Genomic DNA, 26957 nt, shown 5'->3' with positions numbered 1-26957 from the left:
GCCGGATATGACGTCATCAAAAGTATTTATCGAAAAAATGAAAAAAACGTCCGGGGATATCATTCCCAGGAACTCTCATGTAAAATTTCATTAAGATCGGTCCAGTAGTTTGGTCTGAATCGCTCTACACACACACACGCACAGACACACACATACACCATGACCCTCGTCTCGATTCCCCCTCTATGTTAAAACATTTAGTCAAAACTTGACTAAATGTAAAAAGGAAGCAAGTCTAAAAATTGGGGGTGGGGGAAAGGGTTCTAAACAAGGTTGGGGTTCCACTGTATGTAGGGCCCCGGTAGCTCAGTTGGTAGAGCACTGAACTTGTGATCGGAAGGTCGCAGGATCGAATTCGGGCCGGGACGGACACGGGTCAACTTTATGTGCAGACCCAGGGACGGAAGCCATGTCCCACCCCCGTGTCATCACAATGGCACGTAAAAGACCTTGGTCATTCTGCCATAAGTGCAGGTGGCTGAATACACCTAAACACGCAGACACCTGGGTAGCGCGACTCCGTTGCTGCTAGCTTTCCACTGGGAGGAAGCGACCCGAATTTCCCAGCGATGGGACAATAAAGTAATGAAAATGAAAAATTAAAATGAAAAATGTCACAATCAAAACATGGAACTAAGAAAACAAAGCAGCATCTAACAGTAGTTACTTAACTGTACTGGCCTTGAAACGACAAGTAATATACTGTCTGTAAAACGTATATTGCACCCATAGTACATGTAATACAGTGCATCATCTATTGCAAGAAAATGACAAAAAGCTGGAGAAACATTCAGGTACTGAACTTGTGTGCGGTTCATAAACTTTCCAAAACTGTGTGATGAATTCATAGCAGTGTCAACATTAAAATCTCGAAAATAACTCTGCCGGCCGGGTTTGTAAGGATTGTGGGAGAGTGACCCTTTAATTCTTGCAAAACCTCCTACAAATGCTTTCTTTCTTTCTTTATTTGGTGTTTAACGTCGTTTTCAACCACGAAGGTTATATCGCGACGGGGAAAGGGGGGAGATGGGATAGAGCCACTTGTCAATTGTTTCTTGTTCACAAAAGCACTAATGAAAAATTTGCTCCAGGGGCTTGCAACGTAGTACAATGTATTACCTTACTGGGAGAATGCAAGTTTCCAGTACAAAGGACTTAACATTTCTTACATACTGCTTGACTACAATCTTTACAAACATTGACTATATTCTATACAAGAAACACTTAACAAGGGTAAAAGAAGAAACAGAATCCGTTAGTCGCCTCTTACGACATGCTGGGGAGCATCGGGTAAATTCTTCCCCCTAACCCGCGGGGGGGTACAAATGCTTGTAGGGGCCAATCAGTAGCAAGGGGTGTGAAGGAAACATGTGGTTGTTTCCACGTGTTTGCTTAAATCACACCTCACAGTAATGATTGGTCCCTCTAATGTTTGTTGGAGGTTTTGCAAGAAAAGGTCACTCTTCCACAACTCTTACAAACCCGGCAGAGTTATTTTCGGAATTCGTCGATTGAAAAACATCACACTTTTATCAACAGCAGCAAAGACTACAATAACATTGGTAGTTAATTTTAAGAAACAATACTGGTAGTAATACAGTACTAAGAAAATGGCATATAAAACATGTGATATATGTCGCCGAAAAAGATGGGCATACTAACCCTTACACTGGTGCAATTCTGTAACACATGTTACATAGCCAGTGGAGAATTAACAGAGAGAAAAATAACAAAAAACGGTCATATAGGTTTTCGCATCCATGGGAGGTAATCGGAATCGACCAAACAGACTGAGCCAGTAGCGCGACATATGTCGTGACAACCAGGTGACAGGACATATGTCGTGACAACCAGGTGACAGTAAACGTAAAGTAGCGCGACATATGTCGCGACAACCAGCCTAAGGGTTAAAAAATGATGCATCTAGTTCTATATTATTTGCAGCTATGCTTACTATAAGGATATTAGAGACACAGTCCAACCTGTTTAAACAGAGTGGCTCGCCATCTCAGATCAGACCAGGATTTTACACAGGGTAAGGCCATCCCTCCACCTGAACACATACCAACAATCAACAGCTCGGATGTTTTCTCTGCTTTACTTTCTTTATTTGGTGTTTATCGTCGTTTTCAACCACGAAGGTTATATCGCGACGGGGAAAGGGGGGAGAGGGGATAGAGCCACTTGTCAATTGTTTCTTGTTCACAAAAGCACTAAGGCCAAAAAAATTGTCTGTTTCTGGTCACCCGACCGACCCTAAATTTCGGCGCCGACCCTAAACTTTTTTTTTCCAAACTCAAAAATTTTTTATTTTTTTTTGGGTGGTAAAGGACAGGGTGAGAAAATGAACAACAAAAACGTGTGAAAACGAAAGTCCGCTGACGATTTGTAAATGTGTTGAGTGTCTTGTCTCTATGTATAGTGAATCCAGTCTCTTTGCGCGATTTTTAAAGTTAGTTTTATTGGTCTACATTTGGGGTAAAAAAAAAAAAATAAAATAAAAAAAAAACAATCCCTACCTACCGACCCTATTTTTTTTAGCCATGTTACCAGAAACAGACCATTTTTGAGTCACTTGAGAAAAAGTGACTCTATGTAATCGGTCAGTGTTAGTCTGTCCGGCCGGCCGGCCGGCCGGCCGGCCGTCCGTAGACACCACCTTAACGTTGGACTTTTCTCGGAAACTATCAAAGCGATCCGGCTCATATTTTGTTTAGTCGTGACCTCCAATGACCTCTACACTTTAACGATGGTTTCGTTGACCTTTGACCTTTTTCAAGGTCACAGGTCAGCGTCAAAGGAAAAATTAGACATTTTATATCTTTGACAAAGTTCATCGGATGTGATTGAAACTTTGTAGGATTATTCTTTACATCAAAGTATTTACATCTGTAGCCTTTTACGAACGTTATCAGAAAAACAAGGGAGATAACTAGCCTTTTCTGTTCGGCAACACACAACTTAACGTTGGGCTTTTCTCGGAAACTATAAAAGTGACCGGGCTCAAATTTTATGTGAACGTGACTCCCAGTGACCTCTACACTTTGACGTCTGCTTTGGTGACCTTTGACCTTTTTCAAGGTCACAGGTATGTCTTGAAGGAAAAAAATTGAAATATCATATCTCTGAAACTATTCATCGGATTTGATTCAAACTTTATAGGATTATTCTTTACATCAAATTATTTACATCTGTATTGTGTTGTGAATAGCAATTTCTTCCTGTCCATCTGATGCCTCATATAATATTCAGAACTGCGAAAGTGACTCGATCGAGCGTTTGCTCTTCTTGTTTTTTTTTTGCCTAATCAAAAATTTGCTCCAGGGGCTTGCAACGTAGTACAATATATTTCCTTACTAGGAGAATGCAAGTTTCCAGTACAAAGGACTTAACATTTCTTACATACTGCTTGACTAAAATCTTTACAAAAATTGACTATATTCTATACAAGAAACACTTAACAAGGGTAAAAGGAGAAACAGAATCCGTTAGTTGCCTCTTACGACATGCTGGGGAGCATCGGGTAAATTCTTCCCCCTAACCCACGGGGGGTTATTTTCTCTGCAGAGTGGGAACTTTTTAATGTTGATTTTCATCCACACTTGCATAAAGTTAAATGGTTCACGTATCCTATCGCCTCATGACATTTTTCGCAAAAATTGTTTTTTCCGAGTGGCCACACACTTATGAATTTTTTTCATAATGCTGTTCAATTTGGCTCTGCACTTTGTACAAAAAAGTAATTAAGTTAAACGGTTCACGTATCGCCTTATGACATTTTTCATAAATATTGTTTTTTTCCAAGTGGCCATGCACATGCTTAGGACATTTTTTCAAAATGCTGTTCAATTTGGCTCTGCACTTTGTACGAAAGTGTTAAAAGCCTGGCAAGATGTGAGATGGAGAGCCAAGTGTGCTGTGTGCCTTTGAACAATTAATTAACCACAGCGAGAACAATATTAGCGGTTTAACATTTGAATGCTCTTATGTGATAGAGGTTTTAACATTCCGCATGCATGATTTTTGAGATTATAAACAGCACAATTCATCTTGTCTTGTTCTGTATTAAGCAAAGGCACATATACGCTTGGAAGACTATTCCTTAAAATCTAAGGAACCCATGGCAGTGTTAATATTGAAAAACCTGATTAAAAAGTCACACATCAATTAATTTTCATCGACAGTAGCATGCCTGAAATAGTGTTGGTAGCTACGTAATGTTAAGAAAATTGTAAATAATACATACATAAGTAGTTCAGACAGATGCTATAAGCGCATAAAAAAGCAAATATATATAATCTTCTTGAAGGCTTTGTTTTTCTTCAGAAATCTTTAGTGTAATGATTTTTTTTTTTAAACACAGAAAAGATAGCAGTTGTTTACATTTGATTCCTTATTATAGAGTTTTTAACTTTCTGCAACAATTATGTTCAAAATTCTGTGTGGTAAATTTATTTTTGTGGTAAAACTGGCATCTTTAAACCTGGAAGACTTTGCTTTAAAATGTACAAGAACACATAATTCTGAAAATACAAAAAGTATAATCCCACTGCAATAAGCAGTTTTTCTAATTGCTAATTAATTAGCCTAAAAGGCACGAAGAACACATACCACAAAAATTGGTCACTTGGTCATGGCACGTACGTAACCGGTTCAAGCATGATGCAATAACAAATCACTAGATTACCTATGATACGAAAAATCTGTCGCATGCAACCAAAACCAGTGGGTCTGCATGACCACTTTGCTTTTTCTTTTCTGCTATTTTCTCATAAAAGCCGGTGAAATACTGCGAATGCTGCACAAGCTTATGCAGGTACACATTTTATGGATCAAACCAGCTAGGCTGTGTGCAGTTCATACAAGTTAAGCAAGCTTATAAGCATCATGCCATTAATGCCAATAAACTATATATCCAAAGCAACTTGTACATGTACTAACATGTAACATAAAGGTGGTATAACTATACCATGAATTAAAAATCAACATTCTGATTATGAGCATCTGTTAAAGGCTAAGCACTCCAAATACAATCAAAAATGTTTGTAATCTGGATTAATAATAGTTTTGGCGTATAGAAATGTAAAAACAAATTGTAGTGTAATTATGGATATAATATCATCCTCATACAGCTTCAATAGCATTAGTACAATTATAACGAATTCAAATGAAATGTCAATGCTGAGGTTTCCAACTGCTTCAGTCAATATAATACAAAAAAACTCTTTGCATGTCCTGGTAAAAAGGATCGACAGACCACCAGTTGTATAAAATATGCTCACACTTTTTACCTACTTTCCAACAAGTTTCTTGTAGTCCAAAGTCCACCTCAGAATTGTCAAAATCCCCAACCAAGGCATACACACTTGATTTCTTTTCATTGCTCATTTGGTAACTATGTTCAAGAACAGTGCCCCAAATTCAAGGATGCTGTCGCAAGGCACCAATCTTTGCAGACAGGGAGAACCATGGCAGTGTGTTGGCACTAAAAGAAAATTGTGGTGAAATGCAATCTTCTTTTTTTTCACTTTAAAATGTGATTTATTCTGTACTTTGCTAATTAGTTAAATGCTTATGCAATAAGTTGATCTTAGTAGTGTATTTATGTTCGATTAAGCTTTTTGATCGTATCTTTGTGTTATTAGAAATGCCATGTGGTGCCAAAAGAAGAATGTTCATGGTTATGTAAATGAAAATGATAGTTTTCTTACCTTATCTTATCTTACACTCTATTTTCTTGATTAATTAAGAAACTGTTGACGGAAAGAATTAATTAATTTGGGACACTGTTCTTGAAGGGTACTGCCCATTTATACACTCATAGTGTGTCTGCCCCCATCGATGGGGATACAGGACCCAGTGATGAAGGATGCGGAATCCGAGGCCAGGAATGCGATGACGTCGGCCACCTCTTCAACATCTCCGACACGACCCAGAGCGTGCTTCTTCTTGCTTCCTTCCAGGAACTGCAAACAAAGGAAAAAAAGGAGTACGGAATTTGCATTGTCTTTTATTGTACAGAAATCCCAAAACAGAGAGACTGCTTACGTTCCAAATTTCACAATTTAAAAAATCAAAACTAATGAAACATTCAAATAACCTACAATTTTTGATTCTTCTATTGTACAGTCAAAACTGTCTATAACATTAACCACCAAAGGCATAAAAAAAAAGGGACGTGATATATAGGTGGTCGCTATATGGAAAGGTATAAATTGTAAAGAAACAAATATTGGGGATCCTTTAGGGTAGTTATATTTAATCAAAAAGTGCTCGCCAGGGCAGGTTCAACTGTATTGTAATTAGTTTTGTAATGTATTAATTACAATAGTAATGTATGATGACAAAAAAATCAATAATGACTGGTTCACGTAATTCCAGATAGAAAGAAAAATGACCTGTTTGCACTGGTCCCTATCCATTCCACTGCGCTGGAAAATATCAGTCTTGATCACACCAGGACTGAAACACAAGGTTTGAAAAAAAACAATAAAAGCATTGCAAGGTTTCCATGATTTTCAGCATTACCTGTTTACTGGCTTTTTCGGTCAATCTAGTATATTGCATTATGTATCAGTACCATTCAGGAAACAAAAGTTTCTGAAGACATTGAAACGACATGTATGCATAGCAGCTACACAGTAACTGTACAGGTCTATACTTTCCAAGGATCAAAGGGACGTAAGCGCTCTACATATAGACATGTGCAACAAGAGTAAGTGAGAGTTATGCGGAACCAATCTCCTGGCACCTGAGAGAATAAAAAGCATTGCAATGAAAAAACGTCTTTCATCCTCTACAGACACTTACTTTACACTGTTCACTCTCACTTGCTTTGGGGCCAACTCTGAAAAAGGAAAGAATCATTAGATAGTAGCAGATTTACATAAAGCTAAAACAAACTACATGAAAAAGCAAACCTGAGCGTTAAAAAATACATGTAAGCAGATTTTTAGAAGACTGTCCCACATATTTTAATACATTGTGCAACCTTTTAACTGCCACATTAACTGTACATGTACTAACAAGTTAAGTCATCATTGTAGAGCAAAAAATACACACAAAATTACACTTGTAACAGGGATGTCGTTAGGCGTCGGACATCGGACATATAACGATGAAAATCCCCAAATGTCCGATTCACATTGCCGTATGTCGGTCAGATGTCCTATCGTTTTAGCCTGAGCGTGGTCATTGTCCGATATGTACTCCATTCCTTCGGACAGCGCGATATTCGTTAATTTTCATTTCAAGATACAAATCTTCTAAAAGACCGAACGCTCTCGTGTTCAGCTGACACTGAAGTTGTCAGTGCCGCAAGCGGATCTGTTCTTTTGTCGGGAATTCCCGAACCGTTTGCGGTATGCGCCGTTTGGGTATAACCGTCTTGGTGCAGCGCACTGATCTAAAAATAGTGGATTATTTTTAGATCAGTGCATGCTACAGGAGTACGGGAGACAACTCCAACTGACTAAATTTGTCGTCTGCTTTTGTTTTCGATACGAGACGAAGCCCTGAATTATGCCGCTGAAAAAAATCCATAAAGCCTGCAAAAGATCAGCATTAGATCAAACCGATCATTTTGTTTTTCAACTTTTATCCAAATCATGCAGTTTGTAATCAAAGTAAGAGCTCTGAAGTTGTTCATGTTGGTTTCTTTTTTGTGGTTTCTTTGAAACTAAACAAATACAACATTATACGCACACTGTGTTGATGTATTTACTATATTATGTGTGTGTTCTACAGCGCGCGCGCGTGGGTGTGTGTGTGTGTGTGCGTGTGTGCGCATGACTTTGGAACAATTCCATGGAATGTGTTATAAGCTGTTTGGCGCAAATTCATAATGTCCTATTACACTTTCTGAAAGCGGTCAAATGTCCTATTGATGCTGAAGAACTCAGGGAGGCAGGGATCGTGCTAGGATTTTTCAAATTGCGTACGGCTTACGCAATGTCGGCAAAAAAATGCGTAAAGCAGAACCGATTTTGCGTCACACTATAACACAGTTAAATCATGTCAGGCTTGAACTGAAAGCGTCTCTCGGCCTAGATTTGGCGCCACACGCCCAGTGCATTTTGGGTGTATGTTCTGTTTCAGAAAACCGACCGGCGTTGCTTTGCATGGCTTGCGACACTCTTATGCCGAGAGCACGTCACCTCATTTTGTTTTATCCAAAACAGACTTTAGATTTGAACTCGCGCGCTTGTGCTATGTTTGATCCAGAACAGACTAGAGATTCTAAACTCGCGCGCGTGTGCTATAGTCTGATTCAGTATTGGGATGTGCTGCTGAGCATGCCGTTTTGAATAGAAGTTGTTTTGCGTACGCGTTCCGCTTAAGCGCCGGGAAAATGCGTGGGCGGATCTTAAAACGCGTCAAACACGCAAAAAAAATGCGTTAACGCGATCCCTGTATAGGTATGAATTTGTAGCAACATCCCTGTTGTAACCAAGTGCGTGAAACACTGGAATCACCTTTGGCGGCAAAGCCAGTCAAACAGGTGGGAGTTTGGGCTAAAATAAATAGCTATGTGAACACAAAGGTTTGCAAGATTAGGCCAAAAAAATAGGGTCTGTTTACGGTAACATAGGCCAAAAAAATAGGGTCGGTAGGTCGAGATTTTTTTTCTTTTTTTTTCTCCAAAAAACCATATTTTTACGTTATTTTATTTTTTTTCTTTTTTTTTCCCAAATGCCAAAAAAAGTCTAGGGTCGCGCAAAAAAAATAGGGTCGGTCGGGTTACCGCAAACAGACTATTTTTTTTTTTGGCCTTAGGAGCATACCAAGAGCTATTATATACCAGGAGAATACAGTAGCCAGACCCTATCACAAACAGCTCTTCACATCCAACGGGTGTCTAAACCAGCGACACACCAGAAACATTATATAAGCAACATATAACATTATATAAGCAACTATAAATAGCCCACACTCTAGGCCGACAGACAACTCTGTCAATGCAGAACATCAGCTGTAAAAGGGGGACTAGTGCGTCAACCTGTCACACATTTCACCAGATACATAATTACTAAACAAAGAAAGCTGTGCTTACCAAGAGCTGTACAACGGGTGAACATGTCCAGGGCTGCTTTTGACATGCAATACGTCAAATCGTCCGCAAACTGGAAAACAAGATAAAATCAAAACTTGACTAAATGTAAAAAAAAGTGTTGTGATGCGTGAACAAACACACACACACACACGCATATGCATGCAGGCACACACACAGACACACGTATACACACACAAGCTTGCTCTCCTCCTTTAACTCAATCTCTTTCTCTCTCACTACCCCTGACCCTCTCTCTCTGTCACACCCCCCTCTCTCTCTCTCTCTGTATCCAAGTCTCTCTCTGTTGTGAAAAGGTGGGGGACAGTTTCATGGAAGAGAAACCCAAGAAACACTACTAGTTTAAGTAGCTTGTAGCTTGCAGGGCAAAAGTCTGCACATAAAAAATAAAAATAAATTTCTTTACACTGCATCCTTCGACAAATAAAGGGTCGCACTAATCAGGTGAGCACGTGATTAGTTGTATGCAACCACCTGTACTTCTGGGAGAATGTTCATGTAGAGGTATTTTACGCGCCACAGTGGAGACACAAGGCTTTAAATAATTTGAATACCTCCACTGAGTCTGCATATAAAGTTGACTCCCCGTTTGAACCCGTGGCCCGAGGACCACAAGTCCAGTGCTCTACAAACTTAGCTACCACTGAGTACCAGACCCCAAAAATTATAAATAAATGATGTTGCTAAGGCCTAAAAAAAAAATAGGTGTGGTTACGGTAACCCGACCTACCCTATTTTTAGGGGCCGACCCTATAACTTTTTATTACATTTGTCAAAAAAAGAATAAGAAAGAAAAAAAAAACGAGTGCAGAAAACACAATGAAAGCGACAGCGCTCGAGTCGCACACTTATTTCCCTGTCAAGTAGGTTTAATTTGTACACATTAGAAAAAAAAGTTTAAAAAAAAAAAGTGATTGCCTACCTTCCTACCCTATTTTTTTGGGCTATGTTACCGTAACCACACCTATTTTTTTGTTTGGCCTAATGGCAATAAACTTACTGCATTGGTTCCATTCAGGCTAGACACATTCACGATGCTTCCTTTGCTGGCTATCAAAGCAGGTGTGCACAAGGCTGTCAACTGACTAACAGCTCTGTAACAAGAAAATGTGAATGTCAAAGAACTCTCTGGGATCACACATATACATACAGTTATGGTATGACCAAGACATTCATGACTAAATTTGCACTGCATTACATTTTAAGCTTTTCAACATGCAGGGGACAATGCTCGCATGACTTCTGGACAATTAAAAAAACCTCATGTGCCTGTGTAAACAAAACAGAAACGTCAATACAATTTTTTTTTTTTTACAATTACTAACCTACCAACCCTAATTTTATTGGCCTTGTCCTCGAAAACAAACATTTTATTGGGGGGGGGGGGGGGGGGGGGGGGGGGGCGGCAGGGCCTTAGATGCCCAAACAAGACCTGCAGTTATCAGTCTTTCAGTACAATGATACTTTCCCAGAGCCAATTCTATTAATAACAAAAAATGCAAAAGAAAAATACACAGTCTCAAGCACAGATATACATGTACTACATACCTCACATTAATGCTGAATATCTCATCAAACCGCTGGAGGGAGAATGTCTGAAGGGAATCTGCTTTATAGATGCCTGCATTATTTACCTAAACAGAGAAAAAACATCTTCATGTATATATATATATATACTAGATGATTACCCGCTTCGCCGGGTACCGGCTTCGCCGGGAAGAAGTAGAGCCGAATACCAGGCTGCGCCTGGGACCCGGCTTTGCCGGGTGAACGCTGGCTTAGCCGGCGCACAAAGGAAAGGAGATAAACGCGCAAAACACTGGAGACCTTCTAAAAATAGTAACGTGCAGTGACCTTCTAAAAATAGTAACGTAGTAACGGGAATATGGATTGACGCCACACGGAGGAAGGGAGATAATCGCGGCTGAAAACACTGGAGAAGATAAGGAAGAGTTACTGGTAGTGGATCCCGACAAAAAAAAACAAAATCGGTTCAGCGCGCACAGCGCTGCGCGCTGAGAGCACGTGTTGAAATATCTCATCGATCAGGTTGTGTCCGGGGTGTAGCTGAATACGGTGTCCAAATTTGAACAAGATCCACCGAGAACTTTGGCCGTGCATCGCGAACACACAGACAGACAGACAGACAGACAGACACTAGTCGTATCTATATATATATACGACTAGTGTCTGTGTGTGTGTCTGTCTGTGCGCGATGCACGGCCAAAGTTCTCGATGGATCTGCTTCAAATTTGGTGGGCTTATTCAGAGAGACCCCGGACACAACCTCATCGATATACGACTAGTGTCTGTGTGTGTGTCTGTCTGTGCGCGATGCACGGCCAAAGTTCTCGATGGATCTGCTTCAAATTTGGTGGGCTTATTCAGAGAGACCCCGGACACAACCTCATCGATGAGATATTTCAACGCGTGCTCTCAGCGCGCAGCGCTGAACCAATTTTGGTTCCACCTCAGCTATTTTGGTTCCACCTCAGCTACCCGGGCCCCCATACCGACACACCATAGCCGCTACACCACATCAAAACGCCAAAGTTCTCGGTGGATCTTTTTCAAATTTGTACACCGTATTGAGCTACACCCCGGACACAATATCATCGATGAGATATTTCAACACGTGCTCTCAGCGCGCAGCGCTGAACTGATTTGGGTTTTTGTGTTCATTTCACCATTATAAGTAACTCTTCCTTATCTTCTCCAGTGTTTGGCGTTTATCTCCCTTCCTTCGTGTGGCTTTCCCGTTTGTAACTTACTATTACTATTTTTAGAATGTCACTGCGCTGTCCACTGCGCTGTCCACAACGCTTCCCTTGCACCCGTAAGTTGTTCTTACTGTCAAAGTGAAAAGGTCGAATCAATTTATAGCCACGCGAAAACTACACTCTCACCTATCTCTATATATTTATAGATACAGATATGCATATATATATACGGCTTCTCTGTGTGTTTGTGTGTGTGTGTGGGCAAAAACCTGTGTATTGTAGAGTTCTGTTTGTGATGTGGTCTAGCGGCTATTGTCTGTCTGTATGTTCTGGCATGTGAGAAGCCACAGCAGATAATATAGGGCTAAGAAATAAGCTCTAAAATTCTCAATCCCGTTTGACAGGACTTCGCCTTCAAAGGTGATTGTGGTGAACCGCCACGCTGTCTGTCTCTGTCTCGCGCCGTTCACCTCAAATTCCCGTTTCTGAGTAACTATTTTTAGAATGTCACTGCGCTGTCCAGAACGCTTCCCTTGCACCCGTAAGTTGTTCTTACTGTCAAAGTGAAAAGGTCGAATCAATTTATAGCCACGCGAAAAATACACTCTCACCTATCTCTATATATTTATAGATATAGATATACATATATATATATATGTATATGTATATAGGCAAAAACCTGTGGATTGTAGAGTTCTGTTTGTGATGGGGTCTAGCGGCTTTTGTCTGTCTGTATGTTCAGGCATTTGAGAAGCCACAACAGATAATAATTATAGGGCTAAGAAATAAGCTCTAAAATTCTCAATCCCGTTTGACAGGACTTCGCCTGCAGAGGTGATTGTGATGAACCGCCACGCTGTCTGTCTCTGTCTCGCGATTCACCCCGGCGAAGCCGGGTATTCCTCTAGTATATATATAGATGCATTCACTTGAAGAAGTGCCAATTACATGTACAGCCACAAATTGCAACTGCTATGAGGTTTCAATACAAAAGAATGTGTCTGGTATTCTCTGTGTATTGCCATTTAAGCTGTCAATGAACTGTCTGCCTCAAATTGAGTACATTATATAATTCACTAATTCACTCAATGTTAATTCTTTTCTTTATGTGTGTATTGTACTTAAGTGATGATGGATGATCATTATTGCTTATTTTCAGCTGAAACAATGATACACTATTTATCACATTCTAAATACGCTAGCTAGCTATATACTTGAAACAGACAAGCTGTTTCAAAAAGAACTTACCAAAATGTCTAATTTGTGGAAGGCGTTAGTTAGTTCATCAACAACACGTTTAACATCCTCCTCCTTGCTCAGGTCAGCGGTAATTAGCAGAGGCTGAAAACAGATTCAGGCTCAATTAGTCTTCTACTGATTTATAGTGAAGGTGGTAAACATTTTACTTTTGATGGTACATGGTGTGTGTGTTTGTGTTTGTGTGTGTATGTGTGCATGCGTGGGTGCGTGTACAAGTGTGTCTCTATGTGCATGCGTGTTTGTGTACATGTGTATCTTTCTGTGTGTACATGTGCATTAGTGCGAGTATGTGTGTTTGTGTGGCTGTAGCTGTGTGTGCATGCATGTATGTTTTTCTGTGTGTGCATGTGTGTGCGTGCATGCAAGTGTGTGTGAATTTGCCTGATCGTGATACGTGAGTCCGATGTACAGGCATATTCTGTACACACATGATGGACAAACCTACGTACTTTGCCCATCTGTTACTTGGACATATAAATACAACTTTGTGATATTGTAGTTGCTTATGCAGTTTCATCTTCGCATAACACTTTAATCTACTTTGAAACCATGCCAGTAATAATACAAAATAATTAAAAAAACAATTCTATCCTGCAAATCTAACCAACTTTCAGCATTTCTTCTGCTGTCAACTTTCCCTGTCTCACTTTTTCCCCACTGATTTTTTCACAGCGCCGTCCTGTAGCTTGCAGTTCAGAAGCGTTGCGTCCTGTCAAGACAACAGTGGCTCCCAGGCTGGCAAACTTTAAGGCTGTGCCCCTTCCTATCCCAGAGCTCGCACCTGTTGCACAAAACATACCCTTCAATGAATATACTCTCTAATCAATTCAGGGGAAACCGCCCTAATTGGGCAATAACCTGATTTAGCCTCATGTAAGGTTCACTGCAATTTGTGCGGGGGGGGGGGGGGGTGTGTAGTATTATCAACTGTGCCACCACCCAGCCTCTCCTGACTGTTATCTCTCAGACCGATCTTCCCACGGCCTGGTATCATCACTTAGAATAAGAGTACATTGTGCACCCTAAACTTCTTCCAGCACAGCATCCTTATGCTGATGAGTTTCACTCTGTGCTCAGCTCTGTTACTGTATGCTGCTTATATCTTATGCTCTATACTTTAATGAATAAACTTAGTGATAGACATTCATCTGATGTTATACTGATGTGGCTGAGAGTGTGACGTACCTATGATAGCCTCCGAATACAAACACCTAACACCATACTATTACATGGTGGCAGCTCTGGTGCCCCAGTGTGAACATCTTACAACTTACAAGTGTTTTCTGTGCCAGCTTTTGTGTGTGTGACACTGACAGCTTCTGATCATCGGAACTGTACTACCTGGAACTTTATATTGAGACTGTGATTGTGATCTATGTGAGTCTGGAACAGTGACTTACCATTAGTAACTGTGTCATTCCCTGTCTTCAACTGGATTACTGAATAATTATCCCGGACACTATCCTGACCACCAGTGACAGGGGGGGGGGGGGGGGGAAGCCGCAGTCGTACACTAACATTGTAGTGTGGCAGACAAGCTAGGCTTTCAAATCATGCCAATCACTGCTTGCCAACTCTCTCTCTCTCTCTCTCTCTCTCTCTCTCTCTCTCTCTCTCACACACACACACACACACACATGCACCTTATACATCGCGATGGAGGGGGGTGGGGAAGAGAGGCCGGGGGGGCGTGAGTCAGAGAGAATGATCAGTCATATCACACTCTGTGTGTATCTGTACATGTGTGTGTGTGTGTGCATGTGTGTGTCCAGTACTTGACGTACTCTTCATAATTTCTCATGAATAATTACCTACCAGTGATAAGCGCGATCTCTCCGTCTAGCCGTCCACTTCTTTCTCTCCCCCCAGCCATGTTGTTCTGCCGTCTTCCGTGAGAGTTACCTCCTCATTAGCCTATGGTAAGTCGACTTCCGGCATAATCAAGGAAACCAGCCGAGAGCTGCAATCTACGTTCGTCGCATTCTTGTCATACCATGGTGACGATTGCAGCTTGTCTAGTAATTGAACAGGATTAACTGTTACTCGTTGTTGATGCGACTGCTTTAGAAGTAGCAGTCTCGTCTGTTCCTGAATGTTAACCTTAATTAAAACTTGGTACACCTCCACGTCTGCAGCAATGGCGTCGTATCAAGCACAGCATATTCTGTTCGAAAACTGGACGTCTCAGGAGGTCGCAAACTGGCTGCAGGGTAAGTGAAAACAATGTTTAACTTACAACTTTGATATTTTTGTCTTCAAATAAATGTCCATTTGACAGTGTCAAGGTTCCAAGAAGTTGTAAATGGTGTCCAGTTCCGTCAAAGAATTGACTTCGTAGAGCAGACGACGCAAATTGTCAGTGTCTAGATTTGTCAGTGTCAGACCTTGGGATTGATCTCTTGGATGATCTGTCAGAAAGGTGAAAGAGGATGTGTCAGTTACATATCTCTCTCTCACACACACACACACACACATACACACACACACGCACAGCTCTTTCTTTCACTCTTTCATTCAGGATGATTCCTTTCGTCTGTCTGTCTGTCTAGCTTATTGATGTTATTGTTGTTTTTAATGGACAGAAGTCAAAATGTTCTAAATTTTGGACCATGCGTGATTGCCTGGAACTGGAAGCAATGATTTTAGCAGAAAAATTAATTACTGTCATTATGGCCAAGGAGCAAAAATTCTGTCAAAAGTGGAAGTATCGTCTCATCCAAATGTTAGCTAAAAAAAAAATTCACATGTTGAAAATCAGTTAAATTTACCAATGCGGCAATATCAGTGCACTTTCATGGTTTGTGAATCTGAATTTATGCTGGGTACTGTCCATTTTTTTCAAATTATTGCAATATTCAAGTGCAATAAGTATGGCTATAATAAATTCTTGTGGTTTAATTGATGCTGAGAATGCAAATATGTTCCTTGATTGACAAACTGAGTCACAATGGCTGCTGTTAGGCAAAAAAAATAAAATAGTCTGTTTACGGTATCCCGACCGACCCTATTTTTTTGCGCGACCCTAGACTTTTTTTGGCATTTGGGAAGATAAAAAAAATAAAAAAAATAAAGAAAAATACATGTCTTTGTTTTTTGGCAAAATAATTTAAAAATATGTTTTTTTGGAGAAAAAATAAAAATAAAAATCCCGACCTACCGACTATTTTTTTTGCCTTAAGGATATTACCGTAAACAGATTTTTTTTTTTTTGGCCTTAGGATATGAAAAACTGCATCAGTGGAAGTTTTATCTTTTGACGTCATAAGCGGATATGTCTTTGAAGTAACTGTTTTGCTTAAAGTGACAAGGATGGAAGCTTCGCATCAGGAATTCCTGTATCAAGACAATTCCTTGGTGGGTTTCCTGATTTTCAAACCATTCAGGATGTTAAATCAAGGGCTAAACTTGACGAAGTCAGAGCTATCTTATAGTCTCAAGGGAGATTTTTCTGATTTCGAAACATTGTATATAGGTTACACACTCCGAGTTCTGATTATCTTGCATATTTTCCCGAGGGTCGATTTTCAGGTATTACCGAGCCTTTGGCGAGGTAATACCTGAAAATCGACCCGAGGGAAAATATGCAAGATATTCAGGACGAGGTGTGTAAGCTATTTATCCCATTACTCCGACGTTTTCATTAAAAACACTTACTTTTTCCACTAAAACCTACCCGTGCCTGTTTTCGGCTTGCCAAAAGCCTCCGCAGTCGAAATTCATGTCAATGAGTTCATACGCAAAGCTAGTTCCCATTTGTCAGCATAATGGACGGCGTCATTCGACTTGTATGTGGACATTCAGTCATTCATATTGCTTATAAAAAGGTCTGCTATCTGCTTTTACATTTTGAAAGTCATTTTAAAATAATATCCCTGTGTGTATTTGACATCGGCTTTCGTTATACTCAATTCGGCATACCGGATTTATATTTTTACCAGAATTGCGCACGATAATGGCAGCGCAACAAATTCAGTTCGGGCCGTGCTGGTTTGATCGTTGACCCAAGTCAGTTCGCATGCAGTGTTACTGTTTGTCAGTCGGGGATAGAAATGTTGGCTGTCATTGCGCTGTTCTGTTTTGGTTTTCACACGTGGATCACTTACATATATTCAGTCGTCGGGTTTAGGTGAGCCAAAACTTCAATACTTCGCCTGTTGTAGACGTTAAGCAATAAAGCTTGGAAGTTGTATGTCGGCACTGAGAGTCGGTCGCGGTACATCGCTTTCTACTTTGTCCCGGTCTTGAGTCTGAACACCTGGTTGGATACATCTTACACCTCACATCCTCTTCTCTTCCCCATATATCTTAACTGTATCTCCAACTTCTTTTCGTCTTCTTCTTTTCATTTTGATGCCACTCCCTCATTTGTCGCTGAACCCCGCAGTTGACTCGACTCGGATTCACACAAGCCCGTCTAGCAGACGACAGTTCGAACAGTCTTGAACAGCACGGTTGCAAGCAGATTCAGCTATCAATCGAAGCAATACACTTAAAGCCAAAGCAAATAACCAAATGAGAAAACCTAACGTTTGATTTGACTTCATGGTGACTCTTCTGATAATTGTTTTTGCGTTGGAATGGATCTCAACGGGTTCCCAGCTACGACAACTTTTCCAGAGTTATGCACCGCAGGCATGCCTTCGACAATCGATGTCAGTTTCAGATTGAGTTTTCGAACTACCAGGTGACTGGGTTGTGTTTTGATTGCTCTCTCTCTCTCTCTCTCTCTCTCTCTCTCTCTCTCTCTCTCTCTCTCTCTCTCTCTCTCTCTCTCTCTCTCTCTCTCTCTCTCTTACGGTTCTGTGTAGATGGCCGTCTGTGTAAAAATTAGGGAGTATCGTCCCTTAATCTCACTCGCGATATTCGTTGAACATGCCTTTGACCATGCAGTCGCTTCAGCCAGCGAAATATCTCGACTCCGCTCTTTAAATCCATGCAGAATGTGCGTATCGTATGAAGTATTCTTTATTTTCTCAATATTGACACATGTAGGCCTGTACCCATACGTGATATTGACTTTGACACCACAAACTATTTCAGTCGTATGTTGAAAAAAGTAGTCCATCTGTAAACTCTGAATATGCAGATGACCTCTATAAATTATTCAAGTACTCTGAAATCAAAGACAATGACCAATGACAGTTGAGATCGAAACTCGGTTGTGATGGGAACATCCATATGGTTGTGATGGATTATTCAGAATAATCACCTTCTCAGCTAACAGAGACAAAGAGGCAGGTCATGGGATAATAACTTTTATTCCGTAGTGTTGGAAAATTAGGTAAAATAACACCACATAATAACTCCACACAAACAAACAAACACACAAATGCACACCCACACAAAAAACAAGCAAACAAACAAAACCAGGTTTGAATTTTCAGCTCGAAGGAACAGTGAACCCCCCCCGTTTTAAGACCTCCAAACATCTCAGAAAATAGGTCTTAAAAAGGAGGGGGTCTTTAAATTGGGGTAAAATGACACAGGGTAAAATGACACAGGGTAAAATGACACACTAGGGTATAATGACACACTAGGGTATAATGACACAGGGTATAATGACACAGGGTAAAATGACACAAGGTAAAATTACACAGGGTAAAATGACACAGGGTATATGAAACAAAAATTGGGGTAAAATGACACAGGGTATATGAAACAAAAATTGGGGTAAAATGACACAGGGTATATGAAACAAAAATTGGGGTAAAATGACACAGGGTATATGAAACAAAAATTGGGGTAAAATGACACAGGTTATATGAAACAAAAATTGGGGTAAAATGACACAGGGTATATGAAACAAAAATTGGGGTAAAATGACACAGGGTATTATGAAACAAAAATTGGGGTAAAATGACACAGGGTATATGAAACAAAAATTGGGGTAAAATGACACAGGGTAAAATGACACAGGGTATATGAAACAAAAATTGGGGTAAAATAACACAGGGTATATGAAACAAAAATTGGGGTAAAATGACACAGGGTATATGAAACAAAAATTGGGGTAAAATGACACAGGGTATATGAAACAAAAATTGGGGTAAAATGACACCGAGTATATGAAACAAAAATTGGGGTAAAATGACACAGGGTATATGAAACAAAAATTGGGGTAAAATGACACAGGGTATATGAAACAAAAATTGGGGTAAAATGACACAGGGTATATGAAACAAAAATTGGGGTAAAATGACACAGGGTATATGAAACAAAAATTGGGGTAAAATGACACAGGGTATATGAAACAAAAATTGGGGTAAAATGACACAGGGTATATGAAACAAAAATAGGGGTAAAATGACACAGGGTATATGAAACAAAAATTGGATAAAACAGGGTCTTAAAGTTAAAAGATAACGAGTCATAAACCCCCCGCGGGTTTGGGGGAAGAATTTACCCGATGCTCCCCAGCATGTCGTAAGAGGCGACTAACGGATTCTGTTTCTCCTTTTACCCTTGTTAAGTGTTTCTTGTATAGAATATAGTCAATGGTTGTAAAGATTTTAGTCAAGCAGTATGTAAGAAATGTTAAGTCCTTTGTACTGGAAACTTGCATTCTCCCAGTAAGGTCATATATTGTACTACGTTGCAAGCCCCTGGAGCAGTTTTTTGGTTGGTGCTTTTGTGAACAAGAAACAATTAACAAGTGGCTCTATCCCATCCCCCCCTTTCCCCGTCGCGATATAACCTTCGTGGTTGAAAACGACGTTAAACACCAAATAAAGAAAGAAAGAACGAGTCATAAACCAGAGGGTCTTCTTCTGCTTCTGCGTTCGTGGGCTGAAACTCCCACGTACACTCGTGTTTTTTGCATGAGTGGAATTTTACGTGTATGACCGTTTTTTACCCCGCCATTTAGGCAGCCTTACGCCGTTTTCGGAGGAAGCATGCTGGGTATTTTCGTGTTTCTATAACCCACCGAACTCTGACATGGATTACAGGATTTTTTTCGTGCGCACTTGGTCTTGTGCTTGCGTGTACACACGGGGGTGTTCGGACACCGAGGAGAGTCTGCACACAAAGTTGACTCTGAGAAATAAATATCTCGCCGAACGTGGGGACGAACTCACGCTGACAGCGGCCAACTGGATACAAATCCAGCGCGCTACCGACTGAGCTACATCCCCGCCCCAACCAGAGGGTCTTACAACAGGTGTTCCACTGTACTGTAGGAACTTAGTCATCTTATTTGTTATTGTTTTTTCCCACTAGTGATCAAATTTATCAGTTGTTATTTCAACAGGCCTGGATGAGTCGGTGGCTCAGTACGTTCCGCTGTTCAAAGCTCACGCTGTCAACGGCAGAAAGCTGATGATGCTCAACCACTCCGATCTGGAGAAATTCGGCATCAACAAGCTGGGACATCAAGAGCTGGTGCTGGAGGCTGTTGATCTACTGCGGTCTCTGGTAGGCAGCCATCACGCTTACGCTTGCTTTTCTCATGTTTTTCTATTTTTGATCTGATAAACAAAGGGAAGTAATTTTCAGAGAGCTAATGGCGCAATAGACTACTTTTGGAAATGACTCCTTCGGGTTTGTAGGTGTTGTATAAGAGAAGAATAAGAACAACAGGAATTTATTTGGCCATATAGCATAACATTGACAGCCATTGGAGTTTGTCCTAAATTGACATATTCTTGCAAAACCTCCAACAAACAAAGAATTGACCAATCTCTAGCGAGAGGTCTGTTGGAAACTTTTGGACCGGAGGTTTTGCAAGAAAAGGTCACTCTCCCACAACCCATACAAACCCGACATAGTTATTTTCAGAATTCGTCTATTTTCCGATGATGGTGCGTACAACATATGTTATATTAAAAAATGCTGCGTGACCCCTGGTTACGGAGCTAGAGGAATGCTTGGTTTGATACGCTTTCTGAGGGAGCAAAATTAATACACTATACAGAAGAAAAGTGTTATTTTGTTCTTAAATGTATTGAAAGTGTATCAAGAAAAGGCATTTTAAATGTTGGTGTGTGTGTGTGTGACATCACAACCATGTTTAATTGTTTTGATATGGGTTTGAGATAAATTAAAATGTAAATTAGTGGTCAATCTGTTTCGGATTTCTACCATTGTTATTAAAAATGTCTTTGTTTTGTTTCAGCGCTACACTCTTGATACAGAGAACCTTCAGTCCATGGCGCTGCAGCTGGGATGTAAGGCCCGTAACCTGGTAGCGGAGATTCAGTTGCGGACGAAAGAGAACGATCAGAATCGAGCAAACATGTCCCGTGGGGAGCATCAGCGGAAACGATTGTCAATCACCATCTTGTCCTATGTGGCTGATATGCTGGCCACTCTGAAAAATCTGGTCTCTTGGTTGGATAGGTGAGTGCACTGCAGTTGTGTACATGAATGTGCAGTACCATTTTTTAATGGTTTGCTTTTGTCTTCATCTTACAGTGGAACCCCCCGTTTAAGACCTCTAAAAGTCGGAGAAAATCGGGTCTTAACAAGGAGGGAGTCTTAAAATGGAGGTAATTTTGCATAGGATCTAAACAGAAAGTCTGAGAAAAAAAGGTCTTAAAAAGGAGGGAGTCTTAAATTGGGGGGTCTTAAAAGGGGGGTTACTTCCACTGTATTGTCTTTAGTCTTCATTCAGAGAGATGTTTCCTGAGAGAGTGCACATCTCCATCGCTGGATTTTTTTTTTTAAGTATCCATATAATCTGTCATAGTTTTTTCGTTTTGTGTGTGGGTTAGACTTCCTCCCTTTCAAGAACTTACTAAACCTAGATGTTCTGGTCACAGAGCTGCCAACTGTTACGTTTTGAGCGTAACATGCTACATTTTAAGGCAAAGTGCTTCGTTGTTACCTAAAATTGCTATGCTCAAACAAATAACCACAAGCATGCAATAGTTCTCTCTTTCTTGTGAGTCCTGGTACTCATTTCTGATTCTCATTCCCTGTAGTGGTTACAATATGGGTAAAAAAACATGGTCCATACAGAAAAGCGTCATACTCTCTAGTATTTTCCTGCTTTCTAAATAAGTTTAAAAAAGTATATATATTCTTGCGCGAATGAGCATAAATGTGGATGTGCAAATTAATGTTTAGACAATGCTACACTTAAACACCATTCGCCATGCTGAAAATTCCCAAAATTTCTAAATTGTTACACTTAAGGCTTCCCAAGGGGTTGGCAGGTCTGTGGTCACTAAGTTGTTAAATTTAACCTGCATTTTTAAACTCACGCTCTTCCAAAGGTCCCAAGTGGGAGGAGCCACTGACTGACACTGCGACGTATTTTTACTCTCACAGGGCACCCTTTGAAGGAGTCTACGACATTTGCCGCATGCGGAACGCTATAGTGAAGCTTGGCCTTGACCTTGTTACCGTGACCCAGCGCGAGTCGAGCTATGTTGACCCAGAAGAGGCCATCATCAAGTCTGTAAGTTAAGATTTGTGTTGGAATGAGAGGCAGTTTTCAGCTGACACTGTTGTTTGTGTGTGTGTTTTGTGTGTGTCTGTGTGTGTGTTTCCAGGTAGTATCCGGTTAGGTTTAATATTTAAAGATATAACACCTATGGGGCCATTTTGGGAAAGTTTTTTGACGAATTGAACCTTAAAAAGTTCAAGGGACATTCGCTGTAAAGTAATTTAGAAAAATCTGCAATGATTTGCTCAGAAATGCTACTACATGTATGCAAAATAATTAAATGAATTTTAATCAGGGAGCAGTTTTCTTCTTCTTTTGTGTCAAGAGTTCCAACTTCCGTTCATCATCGTATTGTATTTAGTCCTGATAGTGATAGGTATGCACTCATCAAAGCAGATTAAGACCGTTAGATTTAGGAAGTCAAACCTACAGTCTAGCAAACGCATGCACGTTTCATGCGGTATGGGACTAAAGTGCATCACATAACGTAAACAAATACACTGGCATTAGGGGATCGGAATGTACTAGTTCTCGAAAGACTACCAATAACACAGCATTAAATTACATATTCCTACTCCGAATCACATGTAGCATTGACACAATCGGAGATGCTAGGTTCTGTACAGGCTAACCGTCTAAGGGAAGCAACCCCAACCACAAAAGTGTAAACGTAGCCATGGTAATGCCCATACACCCGGGGAGTTACCTCCCCTCGTGCATGCCACGTCACCACTGCTACTGAACACGTGGTTCCTATCATTCGACCTTACAGCTTTCGAGGGAGCAGGTTGTTGTATTTTTGGGCTCCCCTGTGGCTGCGCTGTTGGTGTTGTTTTGACACCCACCGGCCACGTTACCGTCTATCTTGCCTCCTGCTTCGTAGTTGGTGAGCTCTTTCCATTTTGGTCATTATTTTGACAGGAAATTTGTGGTAGTTGCTGATTTTCGTCCGTATTTGGACCTGTGATATTTCAGTGACTACTGTTGGCCGCCATTTTTGTTGTCAGCATGAGTTGACAGATTTTTGTGGCTAGGCCATGTATTTTGGAGGTAAACGTAATTTTACCTTCTTACTTGCTTTCTGCTTTGTTTAGCTGGTAAGCTTGTTCCTTCTTGTCTTTAGTTTGACAGGAATTTACCTATAGTTGCTGACTTTTTTGTCCGTTTGGACTCCTAAATGCGTTTCAGTAACTTATCTTGTGGCCGCCACGTTCGGTTGCTCAGCTTTCCTGACAGCTTATTTATGTGGCTAGGCCTATGTTATGGTGAGGTTCTCCTTACTTTACCTGCGTTTTTGCCTTCTGCTTTGTTAGTTGGTAAGCCATTTCATATTTCGTCATTTCTTTGACAGGAATTTTTGTTATTGCTTAATTTTCGTCCGTTTTGGACTTCTAAATTTTGTCCAGTAACTTATCGCTTGGCCGCCATTTTGTGTGTCAGCGTCGCTGACAGTGGTTTACTTGGCTAGGCTTTAGCAGGTATCTACCAGTCCGTAGGACTTGTCGTGGTTTCGGATTTAACATGTTTTTTATGTTTTGTTCGTTACTCTTTCTGCCTCGAACAAACACTTTGTGGGGCAGTCATATACTGTTGTACGTCCTGTTTCTTCTCCTCGCCTTCTCTGCCGTTCGCAGATCAGGTGTTGCAGGTGTCTGCGTTATCTTTGTGAAGAAATTGTCGCGTGCCAAGCCTGCGTCTTCCGTTGGTCCCGCTGTTTGTGGGCGACGACACCTTGTTGGCTTCTTTGACGCTTCCGGCCGAGACGTTGTCTAGGGCGGATGTTTTGCTTCTTCGTCTTCTACCGCTGTGGTTGGCGATTCAAGTAAGTCGAGCTGGTTCACAGGCCCTCGTGAGGCCGTCGGACAGTCCCTGCTGGGACACAGCTCTTTTCGGCGGGTTCACGACCCGCAAACCCCTGTTCAGTCGCACCCTGGCTTCACTGAAGACCATTGTGTGGCTGAGCAATGGCGGCAGTTGGTTCCGGCTACTTCTCCGACGTACGCACCCGCTGGGGTCGTTTCCGGAGTTGTCTAGCCGTTTCCGACTGCTGCGCTTCCGGCACTCGCCGGAAGCATAGGCCCCCCGATGTACGCACCCGCTGTGGTCGTTTCCGGGGTTGACCAGGTCCCCCGATGTGCGCACCCGCTGTGGTCGTTTCCGGGGTTGACCGGACGTTGCCCCCCGGGCATTCGTCCTCTGTTCAGTCGCACCCTGGCTTCCTCGAAGACCATTGTGTGGCGGAGCAGTGGCGGTAGCCGTTTCCGGCGCTGCGCTTCCGGCACTCGCTGGAAGCATAGGTCCTCTGACGTACGCACCCGCTGTGGTCGTTTCCGGGGTTGACCGGACGTTGCCCCCCGGGCATTCGTCCTCTGTTCAGTCACACCCTGGCTTCCTCGAAGACCATTGTGTGGCGGAGCAATGGCGGTAGCCGTTTCTGGCGCTGCGCTTCCGGCACTCGCTGGAAGCATAGGTCCTCTGACGTACGCACCCGCTGTGGTCGTTTCCGGGGTTGACCGGACGTTGCCTTTAGGGCATTCGGGCTTCCGGCCTCCGTCCTCGCATTCGGCGCTTCCGCTTTTCGCGGTCTCGTCTGGTGCTTTCCGGCTCCGCCCGGATTTACTGCTCCTTTCGCTTCCACTTCCTTCAGGATGTCGGTAGCCGAGGAGCAACGCCAGCCCTTCGGGCAGGTGTTGTCTTAGCCCTGGCCGATGTAGTCAGCGTTTCAACCTTCGGTTGTCGCGTCGACTGCCGTTCCGGTGCCGGCGGCTGCAGACTTGCCGTCTTCTCTCTCTTAGCCTGGTCAAGGCATGAGTTAGGACGACGTCGGGGGGGGGACGGATTTCCGGTTTTCCGGTTATGCCGTTTCACCGGCCTTCCACCAGTACGTGGACTTCGGTTTTTTCGCTGGTTGTGTCGGACATTCAGTCTGTCGTCAGCGATTCCACACGTGCTGGTTATCGGGAAAGAGGCTTAACGCTGTCCTCTTAGCTGCGGCAGAGGTCACGTCGAAGTTTTTTCCCGGACGGGGCTTCGGCCCCCTACACTTCCTGTCTGGAAGCATAGGTTCTCCATCACAAGCGCACGTTGTGGCTTGTCTGGGGTTGATCGAGGACTGGCCTACGGGCGTTCGGGTTCCGGCCCCAGTCCTCTTCTGTTCTGTCTCACTCTTGTTCCGTCGTGGGCATTTGTGTTTCACAGGGCGGCAGCCGTTGTCGGCGTGGCGTTTCCGGTTTTACTGGAAGCATAAGTCCTCCATTTCAAGTACACTTTGCGGTTTTGACTGGAGTTGACAGAGGACTGGCCTACGGGCGTTTGGGCTTCCGGCCTCAGTCTACTCTATGCAACTTTCGCTTCCGTTTTTTGCGGTTTTGTCTGCTGCATTTCCGGCTCTGTTCGGATACACTTCTCCTCTTCCTGACACTCCTTCGGAGGTCGGGGGGTGAGGGACAGCGGCTGGCCTACGGGCATTTAGGCTTTCAGCCTCAGCCGGGGCAGTCTTCACTTTACCTGTTGGGTGTTGAGTTTACTGCCTATTCAGTTCGGGTGGCCCTGGACGTTTCCCCTATTCACGACCGTCATTAGGGGGATGAGTCAGGTCTTTTTCCGGTTGGATGGTTTTCCGGTTTTCCGGTCATCTCATTCATCAGTTTACCACCAGCAACTGTGACTTCGGTTGCGTTCGTAGCTGAGCTATTCTGATTTTCAGTCTTTGGTCAGCAATCGAACACGTTCTGGATTTCCGTCGAAGCTCGGAGCTTCGGCTCAGGATTTCCCGTTGGGTGCATCGACATTGGTGGCTTCCTTGTTGGTTGACTTCGTTGTCGATGTCGGACTTCCGTTCCGTGAAGATAGGATGTTTTCCTACTTCCGGTTCCTTAGTCACCTTTTGTAGGTACCACGGTTTGCAGGTTTTGGCTAGGCCATCTCCTCCCGAAAGTGGTATCTCTAGTGTTTTGGTTCTGCCGCTGTTTCTACTATGGTTCAGTTCCGGAACATGCTCAGCCTTGACTGGCCTCGGCTACACGGGCTTCACCTTCTGTTCCTTCTTGCTTATTCAGCCTTTGGAACTTGCCTCCTTTCTCTACTCTGTTGGCCAGCCCTTGCTAGGGTGAGCATGGAGCAGATGAGGCTGCCCTTCCTTCACTACGCTCGTACGGCGGGTGTCGGAGGGACTCGTTTCTTTCGCATTCTCAGTTCCCTGAACAGTCAAAGAGAGTCGCTTAAACTTTGCCTGCAGTAGAGTTTCAGTCGAGTAGAGATCAGCAGGTCTCTGACTGCTTTACAAGGGTTGAAGGAAGGTAAGGCTAGCATACTCAGAAACATGCTTAGCAGAAGCATGCTCATTCCTCTGGTTAAGCTAAGCTGGCAGCCTATAGGCAGCCTTGGCTGGGCAACAGCCATTCCACGTTGCGGCGATGGTGGTTGTTGCCTTCCCGTTTCTTGTGGCTTCGAACTTCGTCTTTTCTTTCCTTTGTTCTCTCTTTTTAAGAGATTGGATAGGACGATTTTCGTTTGGGTG

At 42.2% G+C, this 26957-nt stretch overlaps 2 protein-coding genes across 3 annotated transcripts in view; one reads left to right on the top strand and one right to left on the bottom strand.

Moving 5' to 3' along the window:
* Positions 1-3294: 3294 nt before the first annotated feature.
* On the bottom strand, positions 3295-14935 carry LOC138963095 (3-oxoacyl-[acyl-carrier-protein] reductase FabG-like). Its single transcript, XM_070335118.1, has 9 exons — positions 14866-14935; positions 13698-13831; positions 13039-13131; positions 10619-10704; positions 10071-10164; positions 9053-9122; positions 6811-6847; positions 6399-6462; positions 3295-5966 (listed from the first exon to the last, which is right to left on the bottom strand). Exons 1-9 carry the CDS (start codon positions 14921-14923, stop codon positions 5811-5813), a joined length of 792 nt encoding a protein of 263 aa, XP_070191219.1. The 5' UTR covers positions 14924-14935; the 3' UTR covers positions 3295-5810.
* A 26-nt stretch (positions 14936-14961) lies between these two features.
* The window catches only part of LOC138963092 (CNK3/IPCEF1 fusion protein-like), a 68466-nt gene continuing 56470 nt past the window's right edge, over positions 14962-26957 (top strand). Inside the window, exons 1-4 of one of the 2 annotated variants that reach the window (XM_070335113.1) lie at positions 14962-15260; positions 20300-20463; positions 21164-21387; positions 22321-22450. In XM_070335113.1, coding sequence (XP_070191214.1) covers positions 15143-15260; positions 20300-20463; positions 21164-21387; positions 22321-22450 — 636 coding nt within the window. In that variant the 5' untranslated portion in view covers positions 14962-15142. The remainder of the gene's footprint in view (positions 15261-20299; positions 20464-21163; positions 21388-22320; positions 22451-26957) is intronic. The other variant, XM_070335112.1, reaches the window with a different exon arrangement.

This window comes from Littorina saxatilis, linkage group LG3 (assembly GCF_037325665.1).
Source record: "Littorina saxatilis isolate snail1 linkage group LG3, US_GU_Lsax_2.0, whole genome shotgun sequence".
NCBI classification, from domain to species: Eukaryota; Metazoa; Mollusca; class Gastropoda; order Littorinimorpha; family Littorinidae; genus Littorina; species Littorina saxatilis.
Note: the sequence above shows the minus strand (reverse complement) of the source record. Positions and strands in the feature narration are given on the sequence as shown.